Source organism: Panthera onca, chromosome D2 (assembly GCF_046562875.1).
Source record: "Panthera onca isolate mPanOnc1 chromosome D2, mPanOnc1 haplotype 2, whole genome shotgun sequence".
Lineage (NCBI taxonomy): Eukaryota > Metazoa > Chordata > Mammalia > Carnivora > Felidae > Panthera > Panthera onca.
In genome coordinates this window covers 53,455,984-53,480,967 of record NC_138349.1, presented here as the reverse complement: position 1 = coordinate 53,480,967, position 24,984 = coordinate 53,455,984, and the positions used below count along the sequence as shown (strand labels likewise).

Below are 24,984 nucleotides of genomic sequence, written 5' to 3'. Positions count from 1 at the left end.
CTGAGTTCACTGTAGTGTTTCCCAAAACTTCCTAACGTACAAATCACCTGAAGAGATGAGTAAGACACAGATTCTTGAGTTTGCATTTTTAACCAATCTCCCAGGAAACAGTGATGCTGCCAGTCCAAGGACCACACTTTGAATAGCATTTTTCTCAGTAACAAATGGGACTCAACTCCAGTTGCCCAAAACACCTTTATTGGCTTTCTTCTCACTCCCTTACACTGTTTGGATTTCTGGAATCACCTTCCAACCTTCTGGGTCCACATCTTTGTCTCAGGATGTACCTGCATCCACATCTTTGTCTGAGGATCTATTTGGGGGGGGGGGGGGGGAATCCAACTTATGGCAACACTGTCCTTAGAAGAATACACACAGGGGATGCCTTAGTGGCTCAGTCGGTTAAGCGTCTGACTCTTAATTTTGGCTCAGGTCGTGGTCTCACGATTTGTGAAATCGAGCCCGCATCAGGCTGCACACTGACAGCATGGAGCCTACTTGGGATTCTCTCCCTCTCTCTCTCTCTGCCCCTCCCCTGCTCACTTTCTCTCTCTCTCTCAAAAATAAATAAAAACATTAATAATAATGATAATAAGTATTTGAAAAAAAATACAAACAGAAAAATCTTTGGAAAATAAAAGGGGGTACCTGGCAGGCTCAGTTGGTGGAGCATACGACTCTTGATCTCAGGGTTGCAAGTTCGAGCCCCACATTGGGTGTAAATATGACTTAAAAATAAAATCTTTGGGGCGCCTGGTGGCTCAGTCAGTTAAGCGGCCGACTTCGGCTCAGGTCATGATCTCGCGGTCCGTGAGTTCAAGCCCCGCGTCGGGCTCTGTGCTGACAGCTCAGAGCCTGGAGCCTGTTTCGGATTCTGTGTCTCCCTCTCTCTGACCCTTCCCCATTCATGCTCTGTCTCTCTCTGTCTCAAAAATAAATAAACATTAAAAAAAAAAATTTAAAAAAAATAAATAAATAAAAATAAAATCTTTAAAAAAAGAAAAAGTAGAATACAGAAATAGAGTTTTGTGTACGAGTTTAAAGGAAGTATGAGTCCTCTGAAATTTGTTTAGGTTGTAAAGGGAAATGATCAAGGTAAATGTTATGTGACCCAAGGTCCATGAAAATTAGATTAGTCTATGCAAAGTTTAGCAACTTAATAAAATCATTAATGGCTCATGGAGTTGGCTGAATTCAGCCAGCTCTCCTCAGAAGTTATTTTCCCAGATCCTATTAAGCCATCTTCTTATTCTTCCTGGTCCTCATCTCTTATTTTGTGGAACACAGAGGTAACTAAGTCTGGGAATCTAAAGAAACCACATGCTTGAAATAAAAATTAAAAATTTTTAAAAATAGGGGCACCTGGGTGGCTCAGTCGGTTAAGCACCGACTTCAGCTCAGGTCATGATCTCACAGCTCATGAGTTCAAGCCCCACATTGGACTCTCACAGCTGAGAGCCTGGAGCCTGCTTTGGATTCTGTGTCTCCCTCTTCCTCTCTGCACCTCCCCCACTCACACTCTGTCTTAAGAGAGTCTCTCAAAAATAAACATTTAAAAAATTTAGGGGGGTGGGGGAGAGGGAAAATGGGCGATGGGCACTGAGGAGGGCACTTGTTGGGATGAACACTGGGTGTTCTATGTAAGGCAATTTGACAAATTATATTCATAAAAAATGAAAATTTAAAAAAATGTTTTAAATAAAATATTGTTGTTCATTCCTATTGGGCTGTCACAGTTTTTTCCCCTAGTTACAGTGCTTTCTGAATACCACTGAAGTGCCCTCGTGAACCTTAGATCTTTTCTGACTATGCTCACACAGAACCAGCCATACTATAACTGCACCTTGTTTCTCCCACTTTCTTCTGGATTCTAACTTGGTATGCCATCCTTTCAGGAATCTGTAACCTTTGATTTATATATTCCTCAGCCCATTCTGGTGTCATCTGGAAACTTTTTGGCATGTTCTACTTTTGTGATAATTGGATAATCCTGATCATCCCAATCTCTAATCAGCTACACAAAGAGAACTAACACTAAGGACACCAACACCTACTTCCTAACCACTGCACACAATAGCTTCTTAGTTTTGCCCACATATGGACCAACACATGTGTTTGTGCATGATTGTCTTATGTACCATTGAATAAGTATGTCTTTGTATACACCTATGAATATGGTATTGTGGGTGTGGACATGGGTGTGGTATGTAAGCAACCAGAGCTCAGGTCTGGTCTTGAAGTCTGAATAATGAACGTTTAGTACTTGACTTTAATTAGTCTCTGTGCATTGTTAGCCTTAGTTTTTATCTGCCCTCAAGTATCAGAGGAAGAATGAGTTCATTTCTTCAAAGTTTATTGACTGTTACCAGTGGCAGAGCAAATTCCATAAAAGAGAAGGTTCCATACAGAGCAAGTTGGAGAGAAAGGATGCTTGGAGTGGGGACTTGGAGTGAAGACTGGAAAGGCAGATCTCTCCCTCCTTTTCCCCCTCCATTCTCACAAGGATACTGGATTTACAGTGAGGGCATCCTGCTTAACATTCTCTCTCCAAATTAGAACCTGAGAAGAGAAATTTAATTCAAAGTAGAGGAGGAAACACCTCACAGCTCTTCTGTTTCTCCATCCAAGGGGATGCCAATATCCACATTGTAGTCTACTGGCTCCCCAGAGCTCAGCCAGGGAATAGGGGTTCGATTAAAAGAAGGCCTGTTGGAGAGATTCTGGTTGTAAAGGACCAGGGGTTCACTCAGTAGGGGCCCCAGGTCAAACTTGGGCATCTGGAAGGTCATGCGTTTGGAGGCCTTCTCATATCCACCATAAGGCATTGCCGTCCTGAAAAGAGAAGATATTATTTGATTAAAAACCAGAACAAAAGGAACAGCTTTATCAGTGAGATGTTACCCTTTTTTGAGGATGGGGAAGTCTGTGAATTTTAATTTAGGTTGCTTCTGCACTCCTTTTTCTCCCTTAGTGCTCCATTCCCCATTCCTGGTTTGCTTTTTCTCCAGAGCTAATGAAGAGAAAAGGAGTCTAGTGGGGTACTAGATAAAGAGGTTCATGGATGTTGTGACTTAGACACTATAGACCCAAGGGTCTGAGACTACCTTAAAATACAATGTAGACCCCCCCCCACACACACACACACACAACTCCTACCCCACCTCCAGTGGATAGCACATGGCTTGGTGAGAGGAATTAACATTGCCTGGAGAATTCAGGCTTCTTAGGACCAAATGCAAAAGAATGGTGCTTCCCCATTCTGCTTTCACACAGATCTCCTGTTCACAGTCTAGAGAAGCCCAATTCCAAAAGAATAGATACTTAAGCCTTACTAGAGAATAAGGAAATAGAATCCTCCTACAGGGACAGTAATGAAATCCTAACCTTGAATGAAGGGAACTTCAAGAGTCCTTTAAACATGTAATATATTATTCCCATTTTAGAGCAAGGCAACCAAGGCTCAGAAGTAGGGTGACTGTCCCATGCCCACTCTGCTAATAAGTGGTGAAGTGAACTAAAATTCAAATCTTGCCTCACAGCAAATGTTTCCTCCATCATACTCCACTATTTCTCTGAGTTAGAGTGAAAAAAGCAAAGGCTTTCAATTTGGGTCCCCATATTCCTTCCTTCCCTCCTCAGCCTCCTTCTGAAACATTTGAACCAAAGTCTCCATTCCAACTAAGCACATTGTGCCACACACTGGAATGCATCTGGTTGCTTCCTCATACCCCTTACCTGTTGAAGGACTTATATTTGGGAAGCTCAGCTTTGGCCCCATAGGCCAGCAGGTCGATGCCAAGTTCCACTTTTTGCTGAGGGTCAACCCCCATAGCTCGCTCCCATGGGGAAATATAGGTCTTGAACACAGTGATATGTTTTCCTTCTCCACCTGTCTGGTCTCCTGGCAGCCATGGGAGAGAAAATTGAGTCAATAATAGCAGTTAGCAGCCAGTGGAAGTTAGTCTTACACCTCTGTACTAGGGAAGTTGCTGGGGCCAATCTTGGTAATTGTGCTAGTTTTGTGGAATCCTGACAGCCCAAGGGCAGATCTGTGACTGAAACTGAAAAGCCAGAAAGGTGACAGAAAGATCAAGCTCCTGGGTGAAATAGACATATTTTGGCATTCTCCTGGGGTAAGAGAGTCCATCTAGGTACCTCAGCAGGCCTCCCTTGCTCCCTAAACCCAGTCTAGGCCTCATTCCTGGGGATATCTCTACTCTAAGAACCAGATAACATTACTCTTGCATAAGGATACTTGCCTGTTCCTGTCTCGCCAACCCCTGCTGTTCCAGCAGTTCTTCCTTTGCCATTCTGGCCCCCAGGACCACTTGTACCCCCAGATCCAGACCCAGAGCCCTGATGGTGCTGCTGGTCAGAGCCATACTGTCTGGCAGAGCCACTTCCCCCTGCCTGGCCTCCACTGCTGCCTTTGCTGTAGGAGAATCCCTGACCAGCTGTGCCCAGCTGTCCCCCAACTGTGGGAAGGAACTTTTGGAAGTGATCCTGGAAAGAAAGAACAAAGTAAGGGGAAGGTTATGCAATGGGTATGGGAAATATACAAAGACAAAGGTGGTGTGCATAGCAAGGAGGAGATGATCAGAGAAAATGGCCAACCAGAAGACACTGAACCCTCTGAGATCTCCCCTCCAATAGGTGGATAGTGATAGTGGATAGCCTGACAGAGAAGAACTGAACTCTCCTAATGGATAGGACCCCCCCTTGGCTCAGTTCCTCCAGTTACACCTTAAGGTAGGGACAATTCATTCTCCACACTTTCCTTTCCCATCCTTACCAAGGCAAAGAGGACCAAGACTTGCACCCCACTATAATTTGAAAGGATGGGGTTGGGACAGAGAACCCAGGCTTAATTTGAAAAGCTAGAGAGATGTCTGCCTCTTCTTTTTCTTTATCTTGTCTAACAGACAGAACTCTCTTCTTTGTCTTTCTCTTCCTCTCCCTCTCTGCTCTTGGTGCCTGTTGAACCAGGACTTCCTGACCGTGAAACTGTAGCAGGTAGGGGGAAGGGTGACCAAAAGGGCAACCCTGGATTCAGCCCCAAAGCCTAAAAATAACCCCACCAACTCCTTCAGGAGGCTCTCCTAGCCACCCCACCATACACACCCCTATGATCCAACCAGTGTAACCAGACCCAGCCAGGGAGGAGGGCTTTTGGCCTCCTAAAGTTAGATATGACCGGCTCAGCATTTTTGCTCTGCTCCTACATAAGGGCCAATGACAGAAAGTCCTGCCTCTGGCCCCATGTAGGCATCTATTTCCACTTTCCCCTGGCTGCCCAGTGAAGGTAGAGGGGGAGGAAAGGTAATGGAGAAGATCCCCTCCTTCTCGGCTATAACATCTTGTGCCTGGCACCCTTCCAATCCCTCCTTCTCTTTGGAGAATGATTCTCACTAGAGAATTCTCACTATCTTAGAAGACAGTTTCAATTCCCACATCCAGAGTCCTTAGATCCTATAGATAAAAGAATGGCTCAAGAAGGAGATGTTTATAAAAATTCACTTAACTCATTGTAGGCTTACCAGATTCATCAAATAAAATAGGGCATCAGTTAAATTTGAATCTTAGAGACACAACGAATACTTTTTTACTATAAATACACTTCAAATATTGCATAGGACATATTTACATACAAGAGAGTATTCGTCACATATCTGAAATTAAAATTTAACTGTTATCTTGTATTTTTTAAATTGAACTAAATTTTTATGTCCCAAATACTTCATGGGACATACTTTACTAAAAAATTATTCATGCATATCTCAACTTTAAAATACAGGACTGGGTGTCCTGTCTTATCTGGCAGCCCTATCTTTAACACTTAGCCATACTGGGAAGGAATTTCCCCCCTGAGGGTGTGTACTCTTCACCCCCACCTCCCCTTCACTGGCTCTAAGATAGAGACTGAGTTTCAGAAGTGGGCTGTAACTCACCCTGGACGTTTAATATATCTGGGGACTTAATAAGCTTATAAATTTGCAGAGAGGGGAGGTTGGTGGTATTTTGGAGATTCAGGGCCCACCAAAAAACTGTCAGAAGAGGCACTAGGCTGTGAGAGTTATAAAGTTCCGAACTCACCATTGAGCTGTCAGAGAAGACATCAGGGTGGTTCTCATAAATAAATTTCTCTACCCTCATCTGCCGCAGTTTGAACATCTTGGAGCCCCTATTAGTGAGCAGCGACAGCTCTTCCAACATCACATCCCTTGGGACACTGATCTTCTTGCCCAGGTTCAGGCCTGAGCTCTCCTGTCGACCTTCCAGGGAGGTGGGGAGGAAGAGACAAGGAGAAAAGTAAGGTTTTCTAGGTTCAGAATACAGATGCCAACCACAACTAAGTGTGTGTGTCTCCTGCAGAGATCCCAGAGGTAAGCAGATACTGTCTGATGAAGTTCTATGTAGTTTGTGAGAAATTTTTATTTCCTGGGTTTGGAGTTGGAGACAATGCACAGGAACTGGGGTGCAAAGTGGAATCAGTATACCAGAGTGGAGAGAGTAAATAAGGCAGAAGGGGCAGAGGCATGAGGTGCAGGGCAAAAAGACTAAAGGAACATCATAGATGGAGACCAATGGGGAGACTGTAGCCTGGGGGAAAGCCCAAAGGCCAACACTGTGTGGAGTTGACCACATCTAAATACAGATTTCTGTCTTAACTACTTTCCTTTCTCTTCCCCTCAGTGAACCCTGGCTGCAGACAGACTTTGGGCATTGGGAGAGCTCTTCATATGCATATACTCCTACCACCCCCCAGGAAAAAAAAAAAGTCTAAGTATTTTTCCATTTTATGTGTTTCCACAGGTTCCCTAGCACTGAAGGGGTGGAGGGAGGAGAAGTAAGGAAATTAACTATTTACTGAGACTTTACTCTGTGCCAGTCTCCATCATATATATTTTTTTCCTCAAACATACCTCATTGACCTGTGAGTCCTGTTGTCCTGGACCTGCATTGGGTGATATGGCAAGGATATTATTGTCTCAGATTACAAGGTGAAAAGGGTGGAAGGGTGTGTGATCAGTGTTGAATCCTTTCTCCACCTTTCTCCCTGCCCCCCCCCCCCCCCGAATTTCTCTTGTCTCTTCATATCTCTTCACGTTATTTAACTTTATGATTTTTCTGGGACTTCTGAGGCTGAGATGCTCTTAACAAGAAGTCCCTACACTAGGTAGGTGCAAATATGCCATACCTCCAGTTAGTTCCATGATCAGCTTACTGGATTTCCTCTTCTTGTTTGGGGCTGGGGTTCCTGAGAGTGGCATTGTGGAGGCAGATTCAGCCTGAATAGGGTGAGAAGGGGGAGTTGGAGCATGGACAGGGACTGGAAGGTATCTGCAGTAAGGTAGTACTTCTTAACTTGGGGTTAAGGGCTTCAGGTTAAGGGTGTGTGTGTGTATATATTATATATATATATATATATATATATATATATATATATATATAATATACATATATAATAAACGTATATTTTTCCCTAAAAAGGGGGAAAAACAATGGGTGAAAACCCATTGTTCTAGGGCTTCTCCTTTCTTGGAGGTGAGGAAGAAAGTATAGATGCACCCTCTGCCCCTACCTTCTATAAACCTCCTTTCTACTGTTAAAATAGAGCTGGTGCAGGGATTAGGAACACGGTATGTGTTGGGGGCAGTGAGTAAAACAAACAAATAACACACAGGCTGGGCACTGCACCCAGGTTTCATTGGCTTGGCATGACTTCAAGTTTTTATTTTCATGGGGATCTCAGATTGGGGCTGTCATTCCCAACTCTGGGTCTTTCCTCAGTCTTCCTCAAGCCCTGGCAGGGGCGCAGAGGGCAGTGGCACAGAAAAATATTCTGCCAGGGTCAAGGAGATTCGGCCCAAAACATTCTCCATAGGAAGGAGAGGTTGTTGCTCCTCTATTGGGCCAGCTGGAGTGTGGCCTGGGAGGTCACAGCAGTGATCCTTGCTCCCTTTCAGTAGCTCCCGCCCCAGACCCCAGAGCTGGGGTGGAGAGGAAGGCCGGGGGCATTTGAACCTTGATGCACATCAATTCAGCAATATCATAGCGGTAGGGAATTGAGGGGGGATAGGAACATAATAATAGAATCTGGCAGTGGAGGGGGACAAGCTGGGAAAAGATGCAGACTCCAGCCCTTCCTTAACAGAAGTTGGCACTCAGCAAAACACTGTCTTTCTGCTGAGTCCTATTTCACAACACATCTGCATTTCTACTAACTTAATGGGGTATGCTGAGACAAGACCCCCGGAACTGATAAATGGGCATTTACTATACTTTTTTCAGCCCTAACTAGGTTCTTTTTCCCACCCAGCCTCTCAGATCCCCTTCTTATTACTCCAGTGCCTCCTTCAACATCTCCATTTCCCCCACCCTCCTAAGCCCCTCTTCTTCCAACTCTGTGGCTCCCCTGAACTGGACAGCTGAGAGCAGAGCATAGACAGGGGAGGGAGACAAGTCTCCCAGGATCAAGGGTCACTCTTGCAGACACAGACACAGCAGTCAACAGAGTGGGCTCCAGCCCCTCTGGCGATAGAGCTGGAACTTACCGGCTGCAGAGGTGGTGGTCAGCTCTCCTGGGGGTCCAGCAGCTTTGGAGGACTGAGCTGCTGTGACTGGAGAACCCGAGCTGGGCAGGCGTGGGGGCAGCACTGGCAGTGGGGGAGGGAGGGTAGTTATTAATAGAGATGATGAGTACAAGCAGCTCAAATGGCACTGGGGGTACTGAGACCCTGGAACCAAGATCCCGCCCTCCTTGCCCAGAGGCTCAGGAAGGAGAGGAAAAGCCTTTGGGATTCTCCCACTAAGCTGTCTGAGCCAGGGATCAGTCTGCCCAGAGACTCCCCTTTCTTGGCATCTAGAGTCTGAGATCCAAAGAAGCATTCAGGGAAAAATTGAAAACTGTGAGGGAAAGAGGAAGCAAACAGAAAACCGTGGACAAGAATTTGGAGAGCAAGAATTTGGAGAACATGTCTGGAGAGTCACTCAGAACCAATCCAGGCTGGAGCTGGAAGGACTATATGGGTACATTTTGGGAGTGGGAGGGCTTAAGGGGCTATGTTTGGGGAAAGGAAATCTGTTCAGAATGTTTTAAAAGTTCCTCGATGAGTTGATCTTTTCTCTGGGAAAGCTAGATCTTGGCAGGACAAGGGACCAAATTAACCAAATCCAGTGCTTCCTATGCTGTCAGAGATGAGGTGGGGAAGACTTGACCAATTTCTCCCTTTTCGTCCCCATTTGCTGTTGGGGTGCTCAGTTCAGCCTGTTTTGCAGGATAAATGTTGGTGTCTGAGATGTACAGGTAGGCTTCTAACCTGCCAGGTCCTTACTCTCTAGGGTTTCCACTTGGGATTTTCCTCAAAAGGAGCACACACCCAATAGGATCTAGATTGTCCCATTCATACTATTCCAGAGGAGCCCTTGGGCAAGGGTATAAGTTTGAGAGCTTCCTTAAAAGAATCCTGTCGGGGCGCCTGGGTGGCTCAGTCGGTTGAGCGTCTGACTTCGGCTCAGGTCACGATCTCGCGGTCCGTGAGTTCAAGCCCCGCGTCAGGCTCTGGGCTGATGGCTCAGAGCCTGGAGCCTGCTTCCGATTCTGTGTCTCCCTCTCTCTCTGCCCCTCCCCCATTCATGCTCTGTCTTTCTCTGTCTCAAAAATAAATAAATGTTAAAAAAAAAATTAAAAAAAAAATAAATAAAATAAAAAAAAAGAATCCTGTCATTTGCCCAGTCCCTTCCTCAGTAGCTGCATGAACATCCTACATCCTCTTCCACCTCCTGCTCAGATTCTGGAACCAGCTGCTGCTGCATGCTGCACCTCTGTTGCAGCCACCACCATCCTATTGTGGCTGCTTTAGTAAGTGACTTTCCAGCTTCTGGAATGCCCTTCTGTCACTCTGTGAGTTCTCCACTCTTCCTGATCTTGTCTTTTCCTGTCCTGAACTTTTCAGGCTCAGCCTAGGGGCTGAAAGATCATCCTACTCCCCTCTAGTTGGCCTCTGCCCAGACCAGTTTAACATCCAGATCTCTCTCATCTTTTGTCCTCCTTCTCCATGCCCTCCCAACCCAAAGAAGCAATTAGAAGAAAAAACATGAACGGCAAACTTGTGATTTTGTCATCACCACCATCCTACTCTCAAAAACAAACAACAACAACAACAAAAAAAGAAAACCCAAAATTTTTGTCTGCTATGATTGAGTACCTAGAACTATCAGGTGGATGAAGACAAAATTCAACCTATGCTCACTGGGCCCTTCCTTTGGAATTCTAAGACTGTACTTGGGAGCATCAGGGTCCTGGGCCTGGTTATTTGCACAAATATGCCCCCTGCTGGAGTAATGGCACTTACCTTCTCAGAAGTCCTTAATTTCTAGCCTACCTCTAGTGCCTTCTGCTATATATGAAACTCAATCCACACTGATCCACCCTCTCTTCTTCCTTTTCCCATCCCATCTTCACCTCCAGGCATTGCTTTCCCATGGAAATATCATCGTTTCCTCCAGAGAGGTAGGACATGATGGCAAAAGCTCGGAGGGACTTTCCACTCCTCTTGGTTCTCAAATTGTGGCCTTGATTGGGAAGTATGGAGCAGGAGATGGAAAAGGGGAGTATCTGGATGGAGAATGCAGGCAGTGAGAACCAAGGGGAATGGTGGAGGTGGCTAAATTGGAGTGGGACAGAACTGGTTAAAGAAGAGCAAAAGACTAGGGGGTGAAGGGTAAAGGATGAAAAATAGGGCAGGAATGGAGAAAGAGATCAGGAATCAGGAGATCAGGGTTAGAAAAGATGGAAGAGAATTAGGATTTAGGAATAAAACCAGAAGAGATGACAGCAACAGAAGATTTGGAGCTTAAGTTTATTCTTGTGCACAAACCAAAGTACTGTGACTCACACCCAATATGCAAAGGAAGCGATCAATCCAGATCAAGCAGCAAACGTGATTGACTGGTGGTGGTCGTGGTGAAAAGGGAGTCCATACCCATCTAGGATCAGAGATCAGGACCAGAAGCTGGAAAGGAACAAAAGCTAGGGTTCGGGGTATGGGGTAGGACTGAAAAGAGGTTTTGGCTCTGGGTATTTCCTTGCCCTTTCCCAGGTCATCATGACAAGTTGCAGAAGGCAGAAGGCCAGACTCAAAGGAAGTAGCACAGACACCACGTATTCCTCCAACACTCAGTACACACTCTCACATCCCCCTACCATCATCCATCTTCACTCTGACAAATGCATTCTTCTCTCTCAAATTTTTCCCCAATCCCCCTCTTGTACACAGTGAGTTTCTTGAAACCCACCTCTACTGTCTCTCTTTCCCTCCCCATGCTCCTCTCTGTGGCTCAATTAATTTCATTCATTCTGCTCTGCTCCTGGTTTCTGCGTCACTTCTCACACCATGGCACTTTTCTCCCTCCTTTCTGTCTTAGGTGCATGAGGCAATGAAGCCAATGATTTTTTTTCATTCTCAGAAGAAATTCTTTGTCTTTCTTTTCCACTTCCTGGATCCTTATAGCTTAGTATGGGTCTCTTAAGTTGCTCTTAAATCCTGATGAATAGAATTCGGTTTTTTTTTCAAGTTTTTTATTTATTTAAGTAATCTCTACACCCAATGTGGGGCTCAAACTCATGACTCTGAGATCAAGAGTTGCTTGCTACTCCAACTGAGCCAGCCAGGCACCCCCTGATGAATAGAATTCTTAATTCTATTCCTGGTCTAGCTGGTATAACTCAGCCCTTACAAACTGCTCTGGCCCTTCAAGTCTTCTCATAATCTGTGAGTTTCACAAGATGCTGTACCCCTGCTACAGACACTGATCTTTGAGTCCAGTCCATCTTTCTCCCCACTATCTGGCTATCTGACCATTCTTTCATCAATACAGGGGGAAGACCCAGATTTGGTCTTTATTTAGACCTCTCCTCTTACTCTTGCCTCAGACATAAGAACACATCTGTGCTCACACACATTTGCACATACACAAATGTACACATACATGCCTAGATATATGCCAGCCAAGCTTGGAAAATGAGAGGGAGGAGTAGAGAGCGATTTAGTGCAGGGATCAATTTAGTCCTTTTGAAGCCTGCCTGATGGTAAGCTTGCTTGAGGTCTCACTGGTAACTTCTCTGTGTGCTTCTCATTGAATGTTAAAATGAGGCTCACAGAGAAAAGCACAAATGTAGAGAAAGAGAGACCAGTGGAGGAGTGTGGGTCGAGAGACTGAGATAAAGACAAAGACCCACAAAAGGAGCTACAGAGACAAAGGGAAGCACAGATAACAAAGCAGAGATAGTAGGTTGGAAAGCAGCAGGGAGGTTGGGAGCCAGGAGGATGGGATACCAACTCCAAAACTATCTCTGGCAGGAGGGAATTTAGCCTCCGGATGCCTGAGAGAGGGCATGGGATAGGTTGGAGAAGCAACTTTATGAACAGGATGTTCCACCTCTCCTTGGTCCTGGGAGCTGTACCCCACTCAGTGGTGGCCTGCCCCTGGCCTCCACACATGAGCCTGCAATCCAGTTCTGGTGGCTGAGAACCGAGGCCTGGCTACCTGGAAGCCACAGGAGCTAGGGGAAGTTCCAAGACCCCTGGGAGACTCTGGAGGAGGGCCTGGGCTAAGAACAGGGGCTGAGGCCAGCTCTGACCTCCAGATGGGCTCATCCAATGTAGTGGCTGCTCGTGGGGCAAGAACAGTGGGGGCCAGGGGTTCTGCAGTGGGCTGGGGTGCTGGAGTGGAAAATCGGCGGATCTCCTGGACTCGGGCAGTTTTGGGGGGCCCTGAAGAGGCGGGGCCAGGAGTCTGGGGAACCTCATCAAAACAGAACATGGCAGTTTTAAGTTGGTAGGGCTGGTGCCGCATGAAATCCAGAGCCTTGATACCCTGTTTAGGGGTTGCCCGAGGACCCTGGGATTGGGCCTTATTAGGGAGAGTTCGAGCACCCTGGGGGAAAAAGGGTGATAGCAGTGGGTTGTAAGCAATAGGAGGTGGGGCACGGATGTTGGGTGAATATTTCCAGGAAGAGGGCAGTGATGGTGTAGGGGAAGGGCTTCTGGGCCTAGGGCCAGGGCTAAAGCCAGGACTAGGTGTAGCTTCTACCACATACCTGTCTGCTCGGCTCTGCCGCTTGGCAAACAGCTCCCCACCCCTGCCCTGAAGCCTTGCTGGTTCAGGGATTCCAGCCGAATGGGCTGACCCATTCACTAGCCCATCAAGGAACCCACGAGAAGGGGGCTTAGGAGCCACTGGAGGTGGAGTCTTAGGAGTCATTGGGGGCGGCGTCTTGGCAGCCATTGGAGGAGCGGTTTTAGGCGTCACGTGAGACAGAGCCTTGTAACTCCTGCCCCCTGGTGGCTGCATGAAATTGCAGGCTTCAGCTCCAAGGCTCAGAGCATCTTCCTCTGGACCAGATTCCGCTCCCCCGGCTCGGGGTTTTTCATCCAGGTTCTGCACCAACGACAAGAGCTCGGGGTTGGGCGAGTTCTTCGTCTCCTCGTTTCCCGACCGGAACATCTGCTTCCGGGTCCCCCGTCGCCGGGCCTCCTGGAGGATGCCAGTGCGGGCAGCTGGCACGGAAATGCGCTGCTCCCGAGCGCTGGGTGGCTCAGGCGCCCCGGGGCCTGGGGCGGGAGCCTCTGGACGCGCAGCTGGTCTCAGAGGTCCCGATAGGAAGATAGAAGCGGTGGAGGTCATGGCAGCGGCACTAGGGGGAGCGGGGGGCTCCGAGGCTCCGCTTGGCGTTACGGGACGGTTGGGGGCTGGGATGTACAGGGAACTTGTAGCTGTCACGGGGCCTGAGGTGCGTGGAGTGCTGGGGGAACCGGAGGCCGGCACGTGGCTGGGCAGAGGGGTGGGCCCCTGAGAGGACAGGAAGGGCGGTGCGACGGGGCTGAGACCTCCCAGGCTTTCATTCACCCTCTTGGGGGCTAGGGGTCGAAAAATAACCGAGGTGGTACCTGGCCGCTGCCCTTGTAAGCCTGGAGTAAAGGGCCTAGCTGACCGGTTAAAGATGTTTGAAGCCGGGGTTGGAGCTCCACTGCCTGGGAAGAAGGGGGTGGGGCTGGCTACAGGGGCTGGGGAAGGACTGGATGCGAGTATAGCTGCTTCCGGAGGAGCACTCTGGGCCCGAGGTGGTGATTGCAGGCCCTGCCCATTGAGCACGGCTGCTGGACCATCCCGTGCCAGCTCCTGGGTGCTGGAGGCTGTGCGCTGGCGCTGCTGTTCAAAGAGCTGGACCCCTCTGCCGGAGGCCTCACTCAGCTGCCCTCCCAGCCCCCGGCCCTGGCCCTCTCCTGCAGCTGAGCCTGGCCTGGCCAGCTCCATGTCCAGATAGGGGCTGTCCCAGTCGCACTGGTTGGTGAGGCTGCGGGCGTCGGAGAAGGCCTCTTCGTCCAGCTCCGACTCGCTGGTTGGAGGAACCCCGTCTTCTTCCTCAGCACCTGTCCCAGCCGCAGCCCCAAAGCTCACTAGGGTGTACTTCTTGGCTCTCTGCCGTCGTTTCTTAAACATAAGCACCCCCTTGGAGTGGGGGTTGGGGGCTGCAGTTAGAAGGGATGCGATCGTGCGGCATTTGGTCTTAGCCTCCTTCACACTCTTCTCTTGGAGGCTCTCTGCCCGTTGGAGTTCTGAGGAAGCCAGGAGGGAAAATGGTCAGTGAAAGTCTTCTAGTCCTATTCCCCACACCCCAGCCAGTTTCCTCAGCCCTCCCACCTACTCTCTTTTCACTGGCCTGATCTACAATGTCTTTTGTCTGTGGCAAAGTCCTCTGACTTGGGGGCAGAGTGGTAGGTGAAAGGTGAAACCAAGGACAGTTGAAGGGAAGGCAGATTCTGGTTGGCTGTCCTCACACCGCTCTGACCACATCTCTCCTATCCTCTCTCCCCTCTACTCTGCTTCTATTTTCCTGGAGATGAGCTCTTACCCACCCCCCACCCCCACATTCTTCCCCTGCCTCCCACCATTCCTGGCTGGCAATGGAGGTGAGGGACAGTCACTTCCCATGGCAGCCAGGGAGATGAGGCAGGTCCCAGGAAGAGACAAAATGAGAAGGGACACTTCCTTCTACTACAGAGACCATGTTAGGGAGCTTCTCAGAAACTTAGGGACTTATCTCCTCTTCTTACCCCTACCCCTATGGTAGGGACACAAAGGACCCTTAGGAACAAGGATCTTCATTCACATTTCCACCTCCATTATGTAGTCCACATCATACACATTCATAGAAATAACCACCACACATTTCAGCAAGAATGTGGGTCTAGTGAAGGCCAGCTATGGGCATATTTTCTCATATGTACTCTTCTCTCTCATTCGTATATACCCCAGCTTATGTATACCCTAGTTCACATAAACATATGTAAATACACATGAACCCACACAAAAGCACAGTCACTCAAATACATTCACACACATGCATATTCCTTCTTCACAGAGCTCCCCCTGCAGAGACCCTGTTACTAGTAGTTTGGACAAAATTTTAGAGCTGATATTGGCCTTCCAACCACCAGGGCACTATTCTGTGCCTCACACCCCTGATACTCACAGCCAGGGATAGCCTCACATCTGAGATGCAGGAAAAGCCAGAGTGCTGCTCACCAAGGCAACCCTCCAAATCTTTAGGATACCTCGAGGTCATCCGCTAAATATATCCTCCCCCCACCACCACCACCCAACTGTGGTGGGAGTGGGGTGGGCTTCTTTGGGGGTCAGCCTTGTAGGTAGAGAGCTCAGGCAGTCACTAAGAGGCAGGCACACAAGGACTATGTACTAAGGGCAACCTGGGCAGGGCTTCCTATGCCATGTGGGGCCCAGGAGGTGGGGCCAGGAAATGGGAGAGGATGCCCTGCTGCTACGACCCTGCCTTGGACACAGATACACTCTGATCCATGATCCCCAGTTCCTCCTGAAAAATTCTTGAAATTCCATCCGCTTTCCACTCAAGATACCAAGCTTCTTTCTAATTAGGGCTTTCATTCCACCCATCCCAACGTTTATACCACAGAATAGCACTGTGCATGAGAGATAGGCACTGGAACCAGAGTTCAGTTCAGGTTTTTGGTTCTTGGGAGAGTTACTTCATTTCACTGAAGTTCAGTTTCCTCATCTGTAAATGAGCATGATAATGGCTATCTCATAGGATTGCTATGAGGATTAAGTGAGATAGTGTAGGTAAATTTAGCATTTAATGGCAGCCCTAAGGCCCACTGTGAGTAACCATTACTATTAAAGCCTTCTTGACACCAGCTACACATGTATACAGACACTTTTGTGTTCACACATATATCCTCCCATGGACTCCCATATACATGCCTTCATGTATTTATAGATTACTCATACTTCTTTCTTTCACACACATTCCCTCCCCATGAGTTTTCTAAAGCTCATGTGGTCACAAACCCCTTTGACATGTAGCCATAGCATCAGCCCATTCTGAGAAAGGGGCAGTGAAACTCTCCTGAGAAGAGAAGAAAGAAGTCAAAAAGGAGGAAGGAATAAGGAATAAGACCTTTCCCAAAGACACCCCTTCCTAAGCTGTTGATGTATTCCCTTCCAGTCTAGATCCCAGAACTCTCTTGGCTATGGGAGGGTAGTACCTGCGTAGAATGGGTCCTGGAGCTCAGGAGTTGGGTCTGGGGCTTTGTTGTAGCTGGCTTGGCTGAAGGGCTCTTGGCTGATGGGCTCAAAGTTCTCCATGCTGAGAAATGCAGTGTTGGCTGGAGCAGGACCAGCTTGAGCCACCCCCCACGCCTTTTAAAGCCCCTTTGTCTTGTCCCTAGAGCTGGCAGCTGAATGAGCTCACTGTGCTATTTTTTGAGCCTGGCCCCCTCCCTCCCTTCTCTCTGCTGCCCCACAAGCCCCGGTGTGATGGACATGGACACCTGCCTACCCTTCCCCCAACCCCACCCCACTGGACAATGAGGTCTGCTTGGCTAAAAATATCTTGAGCCACTAACTGCAGTCTAACCCAGCATGATAGGAAGGGAGGGGTGCTAAAATGAGAATTGGGGATAAGCATGGGATCCTGGGCATGCATCTGGAATTTCTTTGTGGGATATTGGACATTCTCAGGGATGTCAGTCTCTATTTTATCAATGTCCTTAGCCTCTGTCCCAGACTGAGGCACACAAAGTTCTATGGACCAGGAATCAGAACGGTAGAGGGAAGAAATGAGAGATGAGAACTAGAGGGGTAATCCTAGATTTTCAAGGTGACAACAAAGGTCTCTGGGGTAGAGGCACGGGACAGGGAAAAAGCTCACCCTTAGACCTTGTTCTGTAGCTCACATCAAAAATAGCAAAGAGCTTGAGATAAGTGGAACAGGCTTTTTCTGCCCAGGCCCACATTCTTGCCTGAGATAAGGAGTCGAAGATCCCTCCCTCTGCCACTTCCTAGGGATCTCATGACTATCCCATAGTCTCCCAGTCCCAGGAATCCTAACTGAATTTACAAATGTCAAAGGTGGCTCTGATGTTATGCCTGGAGTTAACACTGAAAAGCTCCTGCCCTGCTTCCAGATACTCCCCTGCATCATGTCTTCACTCTGCCCTCACCCTGTCTGCCTGACACTTAGCAAAATCATAGCAACAACAACAACAACAACAACAACAACAAGCAAACCCTTTGTTGATTTCATGTCCCTTTCCAGCTTCCCTACTTTGTTCCTGGGTTGGGTTGAACCACCTGCACATTTTGCCACACTGGTTCGAACAGTAAAAATAATGGGGACTATGAGAATAATTATTTTTCCCTCCTACTCATCACTCTTCTCCACTTGTCCCCAAGCCTATATCCAAAAGAAGCATAAAGCATGGTTACGGAGGGGTAGATTTAGGGTTCAGATTGAAGGATTCTGGCTAGGGAAAAAGGGTTCAGGCACTCACTGGCTTGCTTGGCCTTCTGGGTGTAGGTGGTAGTGAGGTCTTCTGCCACTGGGTGGGGAACAGGCCCCACCATAGGGATAAGATGAGGGCCAGGCCTGAGGGGGCCATGGGGCAACAGCAGGGCCTCAGCTGGGGGTGGCTGAAGGGCTGCCCCATCCTCCCAAGATGGGGAGCTCACGCGGCTGTCACCATGACTGGGAGGGCCAGCTACGGCAGGCGCTGGCTCTGCAGGGCTGTCAGATAGGTAGACCTCATCAGGTAGGGCTCCTGGAGGGGAGGGCCTTGTGGGGCCTCTGCGGCGGGGTCGGCGGGGTTTCTCCTGGGTGGCAGGTCCATCAGCATCACTGTCTGTCTCTCCGTAGTAAGCCTCACTGTCAGGGGGTGAGAGGAGGCTCCCAGGTTGAAGAGGCTGGGGAACTGGAGCGCCAGGAGGCTCAGGACTCAGTGGAGATAAGGGTGACAACACTTGAAGCTCACCCGGGGATGGAGACCGCACAGGCCCCTCATCCTCTACCCTGGATGGAAAGAGGACAGTACTTAAGAACTGGGCTGGATAACTGACAGCTAGAGAGATCTAGAGGGGATGGGAGAAGGAAGGAAAGGAGGAGAGAGGTGACTGGCCTATAGGTTGAACGAGTGGGCTGGGAAGAGTGGGGATATGAAGACAAACTGGGAGGCATATGTGCTTGAAGGGCTGTAAGTGGACAGGGGCTTAGAGGGAGATGTGATGACGAGGAGACAGGCAAGGGGTTGAAGTAGGCCTACACACTCAAATACCTGCTCGACACCCCCATCCCTTAATTGCAGATACACTGGAGCCCTCTGGGAGGCATATACAAACATTTATACTCCAGCCCAGACTTACAAGAAGTGGGTACTTAATAGTAGCTGAAGCCAGGGCAGTGAGACACAAAGCTGGGATAGACATTGGAAACCCTGGACTAGGGGGATGAGGGTGGGCTGAGGTGAGAGGGTTCCATACCGCCGCACAGTGAGAACAAGCTGATTCCCTGAGGCATCAATGAGGCTCATGGCACTGGCATGAGAGAGGCTGGTACAGGAGACCCCATTGATGGCCAAAAGCTGGTCCCTCTCTCGGAGTCCTGCTCTGCCAGCCTGGCTCCGTCTTCGGATCTGAGAAGGTGTTGGGAGGAGAGATAGCAGATGAGGGAGGGCTCCAAGTGGGAATAGAATGAAAGGAATCAGGATAGGAAGGACCTATGTGTGGAGGGGATATATTTTGCAGGGTAAGAAATGGGAGGGGTATGGAGCTATAGTTGAGGAAGCCTATCAAGAGGGAAGAAGGTGCAGACTGGAGGGAGTAATACATCATATTACTCCATCAAAGAGGCTGGGGGCAAACTACAGAGGGGAGGTACTGGGAATGGCAGTTGTATCACCTAAAGATTTCCCTCCAAGGGCAATATCTTTACTAGCCAGTAGTTCTCTTCTAGGCCTTGGAATCTCAGGGGCCATTACCTACATGGTCAAGATTTTAGAACAGTGTTCCAGATTGGAGGGAGTCCAGCAGATTCTGGGAGAATGTGGTTGTGTATATGTGTGCCATGCGTGCACACACATGTACATATGTGAAAATAATAATACTAGTAATAATGGCTATCATTTATTGAGTGCTTGCTAAATGTTAGGTATGGTGCCAAGCACTCCACATGTGTTATTGCATTTAATCCTTAGAATGAAGTAGGTACGTTATTACCCACATTTTATGGTTGAGAAAACTAAGCCTGTGAGGTGAAACCAAACAGATAACAGCTTCATCTGACAGGCCAGATCATGCCATAATCCTCCTAGCACCTAAAAAGTCTTGCATAGGGAGAGAAAGGGTCTGGTGAAGGGAAAGAGGGGCAGTGAGGGCCTGGGCAGGGCAGGGTAGGGCAGGGCAGGGCAGGGTAGGGTAGGGCTGGGTAAGACAGCCTCAGCTCGTCACATATCAATTTAAAGAAAAATTAGAACCTTCCCTATATTCCTGGAATTTGGAGTAGAGGCACAGACTCAGGAGAGCAAAGAGTGGATGGTCAGAACAGGACCTCTGCTACTATGGTGCCTCAGGAACTTTCTTTTTTTCTGCTCCCAGAAACCAGGAATTCTTTTCTAGTAGCCCCCTACAAGAAACTTGTGCTCAGACACTACTCCTCCCACCAGATGAGCATGCTTCCCTGCCCACCTGCCCACCTGCCCACCCCCACTCCTCTTCTTCACAGCCTCCCACTTCTCCCCTAAAGGCCACCACACGACACTTCCCACATTCCCCTGGGTTCCCCTTTCCCTGAAACCTCAATAATAGGGGCTCTCCCTTACCTTGGACACCTGTAAAGGTTTCCTCTGCTCGGCCCCCCCCTGAAGTCGGAAGCCCCAGGGGGCTCCCCCTGACAATGTGACCAGCACCTCCTCCTCAGCACCCATCGCTCAGCTTGGCCTATGGCCCTCGGAGTTTGGACAGTGTCCCAGGGAGAGAAGTCGAGGCGCTGGTACCCCGTCCGGCCTGTCTGTATGGCTGTCCTGCTCCTGCTGCCCCAGGCCTTCCCCCCCACACCACACACCACAGGCAGGCAACTTGGCCCTGGGATCAGTACAGTCCAGTACACGTGTCCTGTCAATCGGAGCTGTGCTCAAAATAGTTGCCGGCTGTACTCCCATCCCTCCCCCAGCTGTATTACTCCCAAAGCTAATTATAGTCAAAACTTATGCCCTCACCTTTCCCCAGTTCTCCTACATGAGCCTTTTACTCAGGACTCAGAGTACTAGCTCTAACTAATATATACACTTTCAGGGACTGTGCCTTCCCTAATAGGATCACGGACTAATCCCAACTGCTTTCCTCCAAAGCTCATTTTCAAGTGGCAGCAGCAGCGTGGGCTTCAGTTCCATGGCGAGAAATGGCTGGGCTTGTTCCACAATTTCACAAGATCCCCAGAAGAGCGCCTCCTTCATCTTGCTGTATGAATTTACCTGTTAATCAAAATGGAGATCCATATCCCGTTGCAGTGCTGAGGGCAATGCAGCTTTTTAAAACTAAAACTACTGGTTTCCTAAAATAACAGGCAGCATATAGGATTAGATGATTGTATAATGAAATAATCTATTAACGTATATATATATAATGATTCCCAGGCCTCAGCTTTAGGAATTCAGATTTTATTGGTCTGGTACCTAGTATTGTCATTTTATTTTTTTCCCCACTTTCAGCAACGGTTGCAATTGTCCATTTTGTGATTCCCTGTTCATTTAGCCCCTGAATTTTTGGGACTTGCCAAAACTTGGAAATAACTGTCTTGTCTAGTGTAAGCCAAAATATACTTAAAAAATTTTTTTTAATGTTTATTTTTGACAGAGAGAGAGAGAAAGAGAGACAGAGCATGAGTGGGGGAGGGGCAGAGAGAGGGAGACACAGAATCCGAAGCAGGCTCCAGGATCTGAGCTGTCAGCAGAGTCTGATGCGGCGCTCGAACCTACCGACCATGAGATCATGACCTGAGCCGAAGTCAGACACTCAACCGACGGAGCCACCCAGGCGCCCCTAAATATACTGTTTAAATAAACAATCAGGCAAGAATGTTTAGACAGCAAGAGTTTTACAGAACAAAATACAATGCTTATGCCATACCTTTATTTTATGTAAACCAGTACTACAAAACACTAAGATGGTCTAATAATGGGTTCTGAATGCTCTATGTCTATGCTTTTCCATTTCTTTTCTTTTCTTTTTTTCTTTTCTTTTCTTTTCTTTTCTTTTCTTTTCTTTTCTTTTCTTCCCTCTCTCCTTCCCTCTCTTTCTTCTTTTTTTCCTTTGGTGTAGCCAAGCAGATCCAGACTCTGACTAATGTCTGGGAGGCAGACACAGAGGCTTTGCCAACCTTCCTACTCCAGGCTCATGCTTCCGGGGTATCTGGTTCTTTTTATAATCCCTCTTGGGGAGGAACGATTGGTAGTGTAATACTGAGTCATAACTCCAATGCCTCACTCAGGGCAGGCTCTCTATTCTTTAATAGCAATGTTAAACAGGTATACTTTGGGAACACAATTAAAAAAATTTTTTTAATGTTTATTTATTTTTGAGAGAGAGAGACAGAGTGTGAGCGGGGGAGGGTCAGAGAGAGACGGAGATACAGAATCCAAAGCAGGCTCCAGGCTCCGAGCTGTCAGCACAGAACCTGACACGGGGACGTAAGTCACAAAGCACAATATCACGACCTAACCCGAAGTCGGCTGCCCAACTGACTGAGCCACTCAGGTACCCCTGGGGACACATTTTTTTTTTTTTTACAGCATCTTTGCAAGGATAAATGTTCCATTTTTGCAATATTATTAAATATATCTTGGGCCTGAAAGAATCTTACTGGCATTTTTATTGGTATTGTGAACTTTACAGATTAACATAGGGAGAATTGACATATTTTTGATGCTAGGTTTTGCTACCCACTGGAATATTAGTTCCTAACTGGCAAGGATTTCTCTGTTGTGTTCAATTTTGTATCTCCAAAACCTGGAACAATGCCTGGCATATAGTAAGTGCTTGGTTTTTATTGAATGAATGAATGGAATGCCTTTAGACTTGTTTTGATCTTATATTCCTCAGAAGTGTTTTAAAGTTTCTTTGTATAAATTCTATACATTTTTCTCTTTTTTAAAAAATGTTTAATTTATTTTTTTGGTTTATTTTTATTCTAGTATAGTTAACATACAGTTTTATAATAATTTCAGGTGTACAATATAGTGATTCAGCAATTCTATACATTACTCAGTGCTCATCATTTCATCTATTTCACCTATTCCTCCACCCACCTCCCTTCTGACAACAATTATTTTGTTCTCTATATTTATTTTTGAGAGAGGGAGAGACAGAGCACGAGCAGGGGAGGGGGCAGAGAGCGAGGGGGAGACACAGAATCCGAAGCAGGCTCCAGGCTCTGAGCTGTCAGCACAGAGCCCGACGCGGGGCTGAACTCACGAACCATGAGATCATGACCTGAGCCAAAGTCCGACGACGCTCAACCGACTGAGCCATCCAGGCGCCCCCAGTTTGTTCTCTATATTTAAGAGTCTGTGTTCTTGTTTGACTTTTTGTTCTGTTCATTTATTTTGCTTCTTTTTTTTTTAAAGTTTTTATTTATTTATTTTGAAAAGAGCAGGGGAAGAGCAGAGAGAGTGAGGAAGACAATCCCAAGCAGGCTCTGTGCTATTAGTGCTGAGCCCATTGTGTGGCTCAGTCTCACAAACTGTGAGAGCATGACCTGAGCTGAAATCAAGAGTCAGACTCTGAACCCACTGAGCCACCCAGACGCCCCTGTTTCGCTTCTTAAATTCCACATATGAGTAAGATCATATGGTATTTGTCCTTCCCTGATTGACTTACTTCATTTAGCATTATACCCTCTAGATCCATCCATGTTGTTGCATCTAGTATTGCCATTTTATTTTTTATTTTACTTTTAATGTTTATTTATTTTTGAGAGAGAGAGCGTGCGAGTAGAGGGGCAGAGAGAGAGGTGGACAGAGGATCCGAAATGGGCTCTGCACTGAGATTAGAGAGCCCAGTGTGGGACCCCAACTCACAAACTGTTGAGATCATGACCTGAGCTGAAGTTGGATGCTCAACCAACTGAGCCACCCGAGTGCCCCTAGTATTGCCATTTTAAAAAGCACCACAGATGATTCTTAATGTGCAGTGCTGGGCAACGTAGAGGAATTCTAATTTCTGCCCATCTCTCCACTTCCTTCATATAGAATTAATCCTTCCTTCCTTTGGCAACATATGTACCTTGTTCATATATTTTTTTAACTGCATTCCTCAGCCAATATTGTAGTTTGTTTATATGCCTGTCTTCCTCATAGACTGTGAGAAATTTGAAAGGACTATGTGCAACAGTCCGTCAACAGTCCAGAGAGCAATGCCTGATGTGAAGGGTGCTCAATGAATGTTGGCTAAATTAAATAACGTCTTACAGTGCACAGGTGGTCATGGAAAGATGGACAGATAGTGTGCATAAACATGCCAACACATGTTAATAATAAAATCTCTACTTATTTTTAGGTTTCCATCGTATGAATGTACTCTAAGAGATCTTTTTGTTATAAATCATAACATTACGGTGGTGTAAGAATAGTTATCAAAGGCTACAGAGTTTCCTGGAATAGCTGTTCTACTCACGTGCTAAATGCGGTTTGCCCTGGTGTATGATGTAGTCATAGAAAACACTGGGATTTAGTGTCTAAAATGGACTTGGAATCTTGTTTCACCATTTATTAGTTGTGTGATCTCAGGCAGATACTTGACCTCATCAGTAAAAAGAGTATCTAAAATATCCTTTCACTCACTATTCAAATACACTTATTGAGTGCTAGCTACAAATCAGCCATTGTGCTATACCAGTGGCTTTCAATTAACCTTGAGTGCACATTAGAATCATCTGGAAAAAAATTTTTTTAAAGATTTTATGTTTAAGAATCTCTACACCCAATGTGGGGCTTGAATTTACAATCCCAAGATGAAGACTTGCATGCTTTACCGACTGAGCTAGCCAGGTGCCCCTCACCTGGAAAAAATTTAAAGCTACTGGTTCCCTAAAATAAGACAGTAGGATTAATGATTGTATATGAAATGACCTACATTTATTTACTTATTTATTTATGATCTATATATAGTAATTCCCAGGCCTCAGCCTTAGGGATTATGATTTTATTGCTTTGACACCTAGTATTGACATTTTATTTATTTAAAAAAAATTTTTTTTAACGTTTATTTATTTTTGAGACAGAGAGAGACAGAGCACGAACGGGGGAGGGTCAGAGAGAGAGGGAGACACAGAATCTGAAACAGGCTCCAGGCTCTGAGCAGTCAGCACAGAGCCCGACGCGGGGCTTGAACTCACATACCGCGAGATCATGACCTGAGCCGAAGTCGGACGCTTAACCGACTGAGCCACCCAGGCGCCCCAGTATTGACATTTTAAAAAGCACCAGATGATTCTAATGTGCAGCCAATTGAGAAACAAGAGTGGGGACACAGAAACCAGTATAATGCAACACATCAGCCTCTATCCTCAAGAAACTATGGATTTAGACTTTACCACATACTAGGAGTGCAACC

General features: G+C 47.1%; 2 protein-coding genes across 2 annotated transcripts; both read right to left on the bottom strand.

The window, feature by feature from the left end:
- Positions 1–2,336: 2,336 nt before the first annotated feature.
- On the bottom strand, positions 2,337–8,657 carry MYOZ1 (myozenin 1). The gene is made up of 6 exons (XM_060642410.2): positions 8,556–8,657; positions 7,199–7,289; positions 6,094–6,272; positions 4,260–4,503; positions 3,736–3,901; positions 2,337–2,832 (listed from the first exon to the last, which is right to left on the bottom strand). The coding sequence occupies exons 2-6, from the start codon at positions 7,269–7,271 to the stop codon at positions 2,601–2,603; spliced, it is 894 nt and encodes a 297-aa protein (XP_060498393.1). The 5' UTR covers positions 7,272–7,289; positions 8,556–8,657; the 3' UTR covers positions 2,337–2,600.
- A 2,186-nt stretch (positions 8,658–10,843) lies between these two features.
- Positions 10,844–20,467, bottom strand: SYNPO2L (synaptopodin 2 like). The gene is made up of 4 exons (XM_060642408.3): positions 20,196–20,467; positions 18,859–19,010; positions 17,877–18,391; positions 10,844–14,621 (listed from the first exon to the last, which is right to left on the bottom strand). Exons 1-4 carry the CDS (start codon positions 20,298–20,300, stop codon positions 12,472–12,474), a joined length of 2,922 nt encoding a protein of 973 aa, XP_060498391.2. The 5' UTR covers positions 20,301–20,467; the 3' UTR covers positions 10,844–12,471.
- Positions 20,468–24,984: the final 4,517 nt, after the last annotated feature.

What these genes read in the sequence shown, in the direction of transcription:
- MYOZ1 (XM_060642410.2), bottom strand. Translation starts at nt 7,271, where the DNA reads ATGCCACTCTCAGGAACCCCAGCCCCAAACAAGAAGAGGAAATCCAGT. An exon ending in GATCATGGAACTAACTGGAG is followed by an intron (nt 6,273 to 7,198) that starts GTATGGCATATT and finishes CCTCCCTGGAAG; the next exon opens with GTCGACAGGAGAGCTCAGGC. An exon ending in GGTTGGCGAGACAGGAACAG is followed by an intron (nt 3,902 to 4,259) that starts GCAAGTATCCTT and finishes CATGGCTGCCAG; the next exon opens with GAGACCAGACAGGTGGAGAA.
- SYNPO2L (XM_060642408.3), bottom strand. Translation starts at nt 20,300, where the DNA reads ATGGGTGCTGAGGAGGAGGTGCTGGTCACATTGTCAGGGGGAGCCCCC. An exon ending in AACCTTTACAGGTGTCCAAG is followed by an intron (nt 19,011 to 20,195) that starts GTAAGGGAGAGC and finishes ACACCTTCTCAG; the next exon opens with ATCCGAAGACGGAGCCAGGC. An exon ending in CTTGTTCTCACTGTGCGGCG is followed by an intron (nt 18,392 to 18,858) that starts GTATGGAACCCT and finishes CTTTCCATCCAG; the next exon opens with GGTAGAGGATGAGGGGCCTG.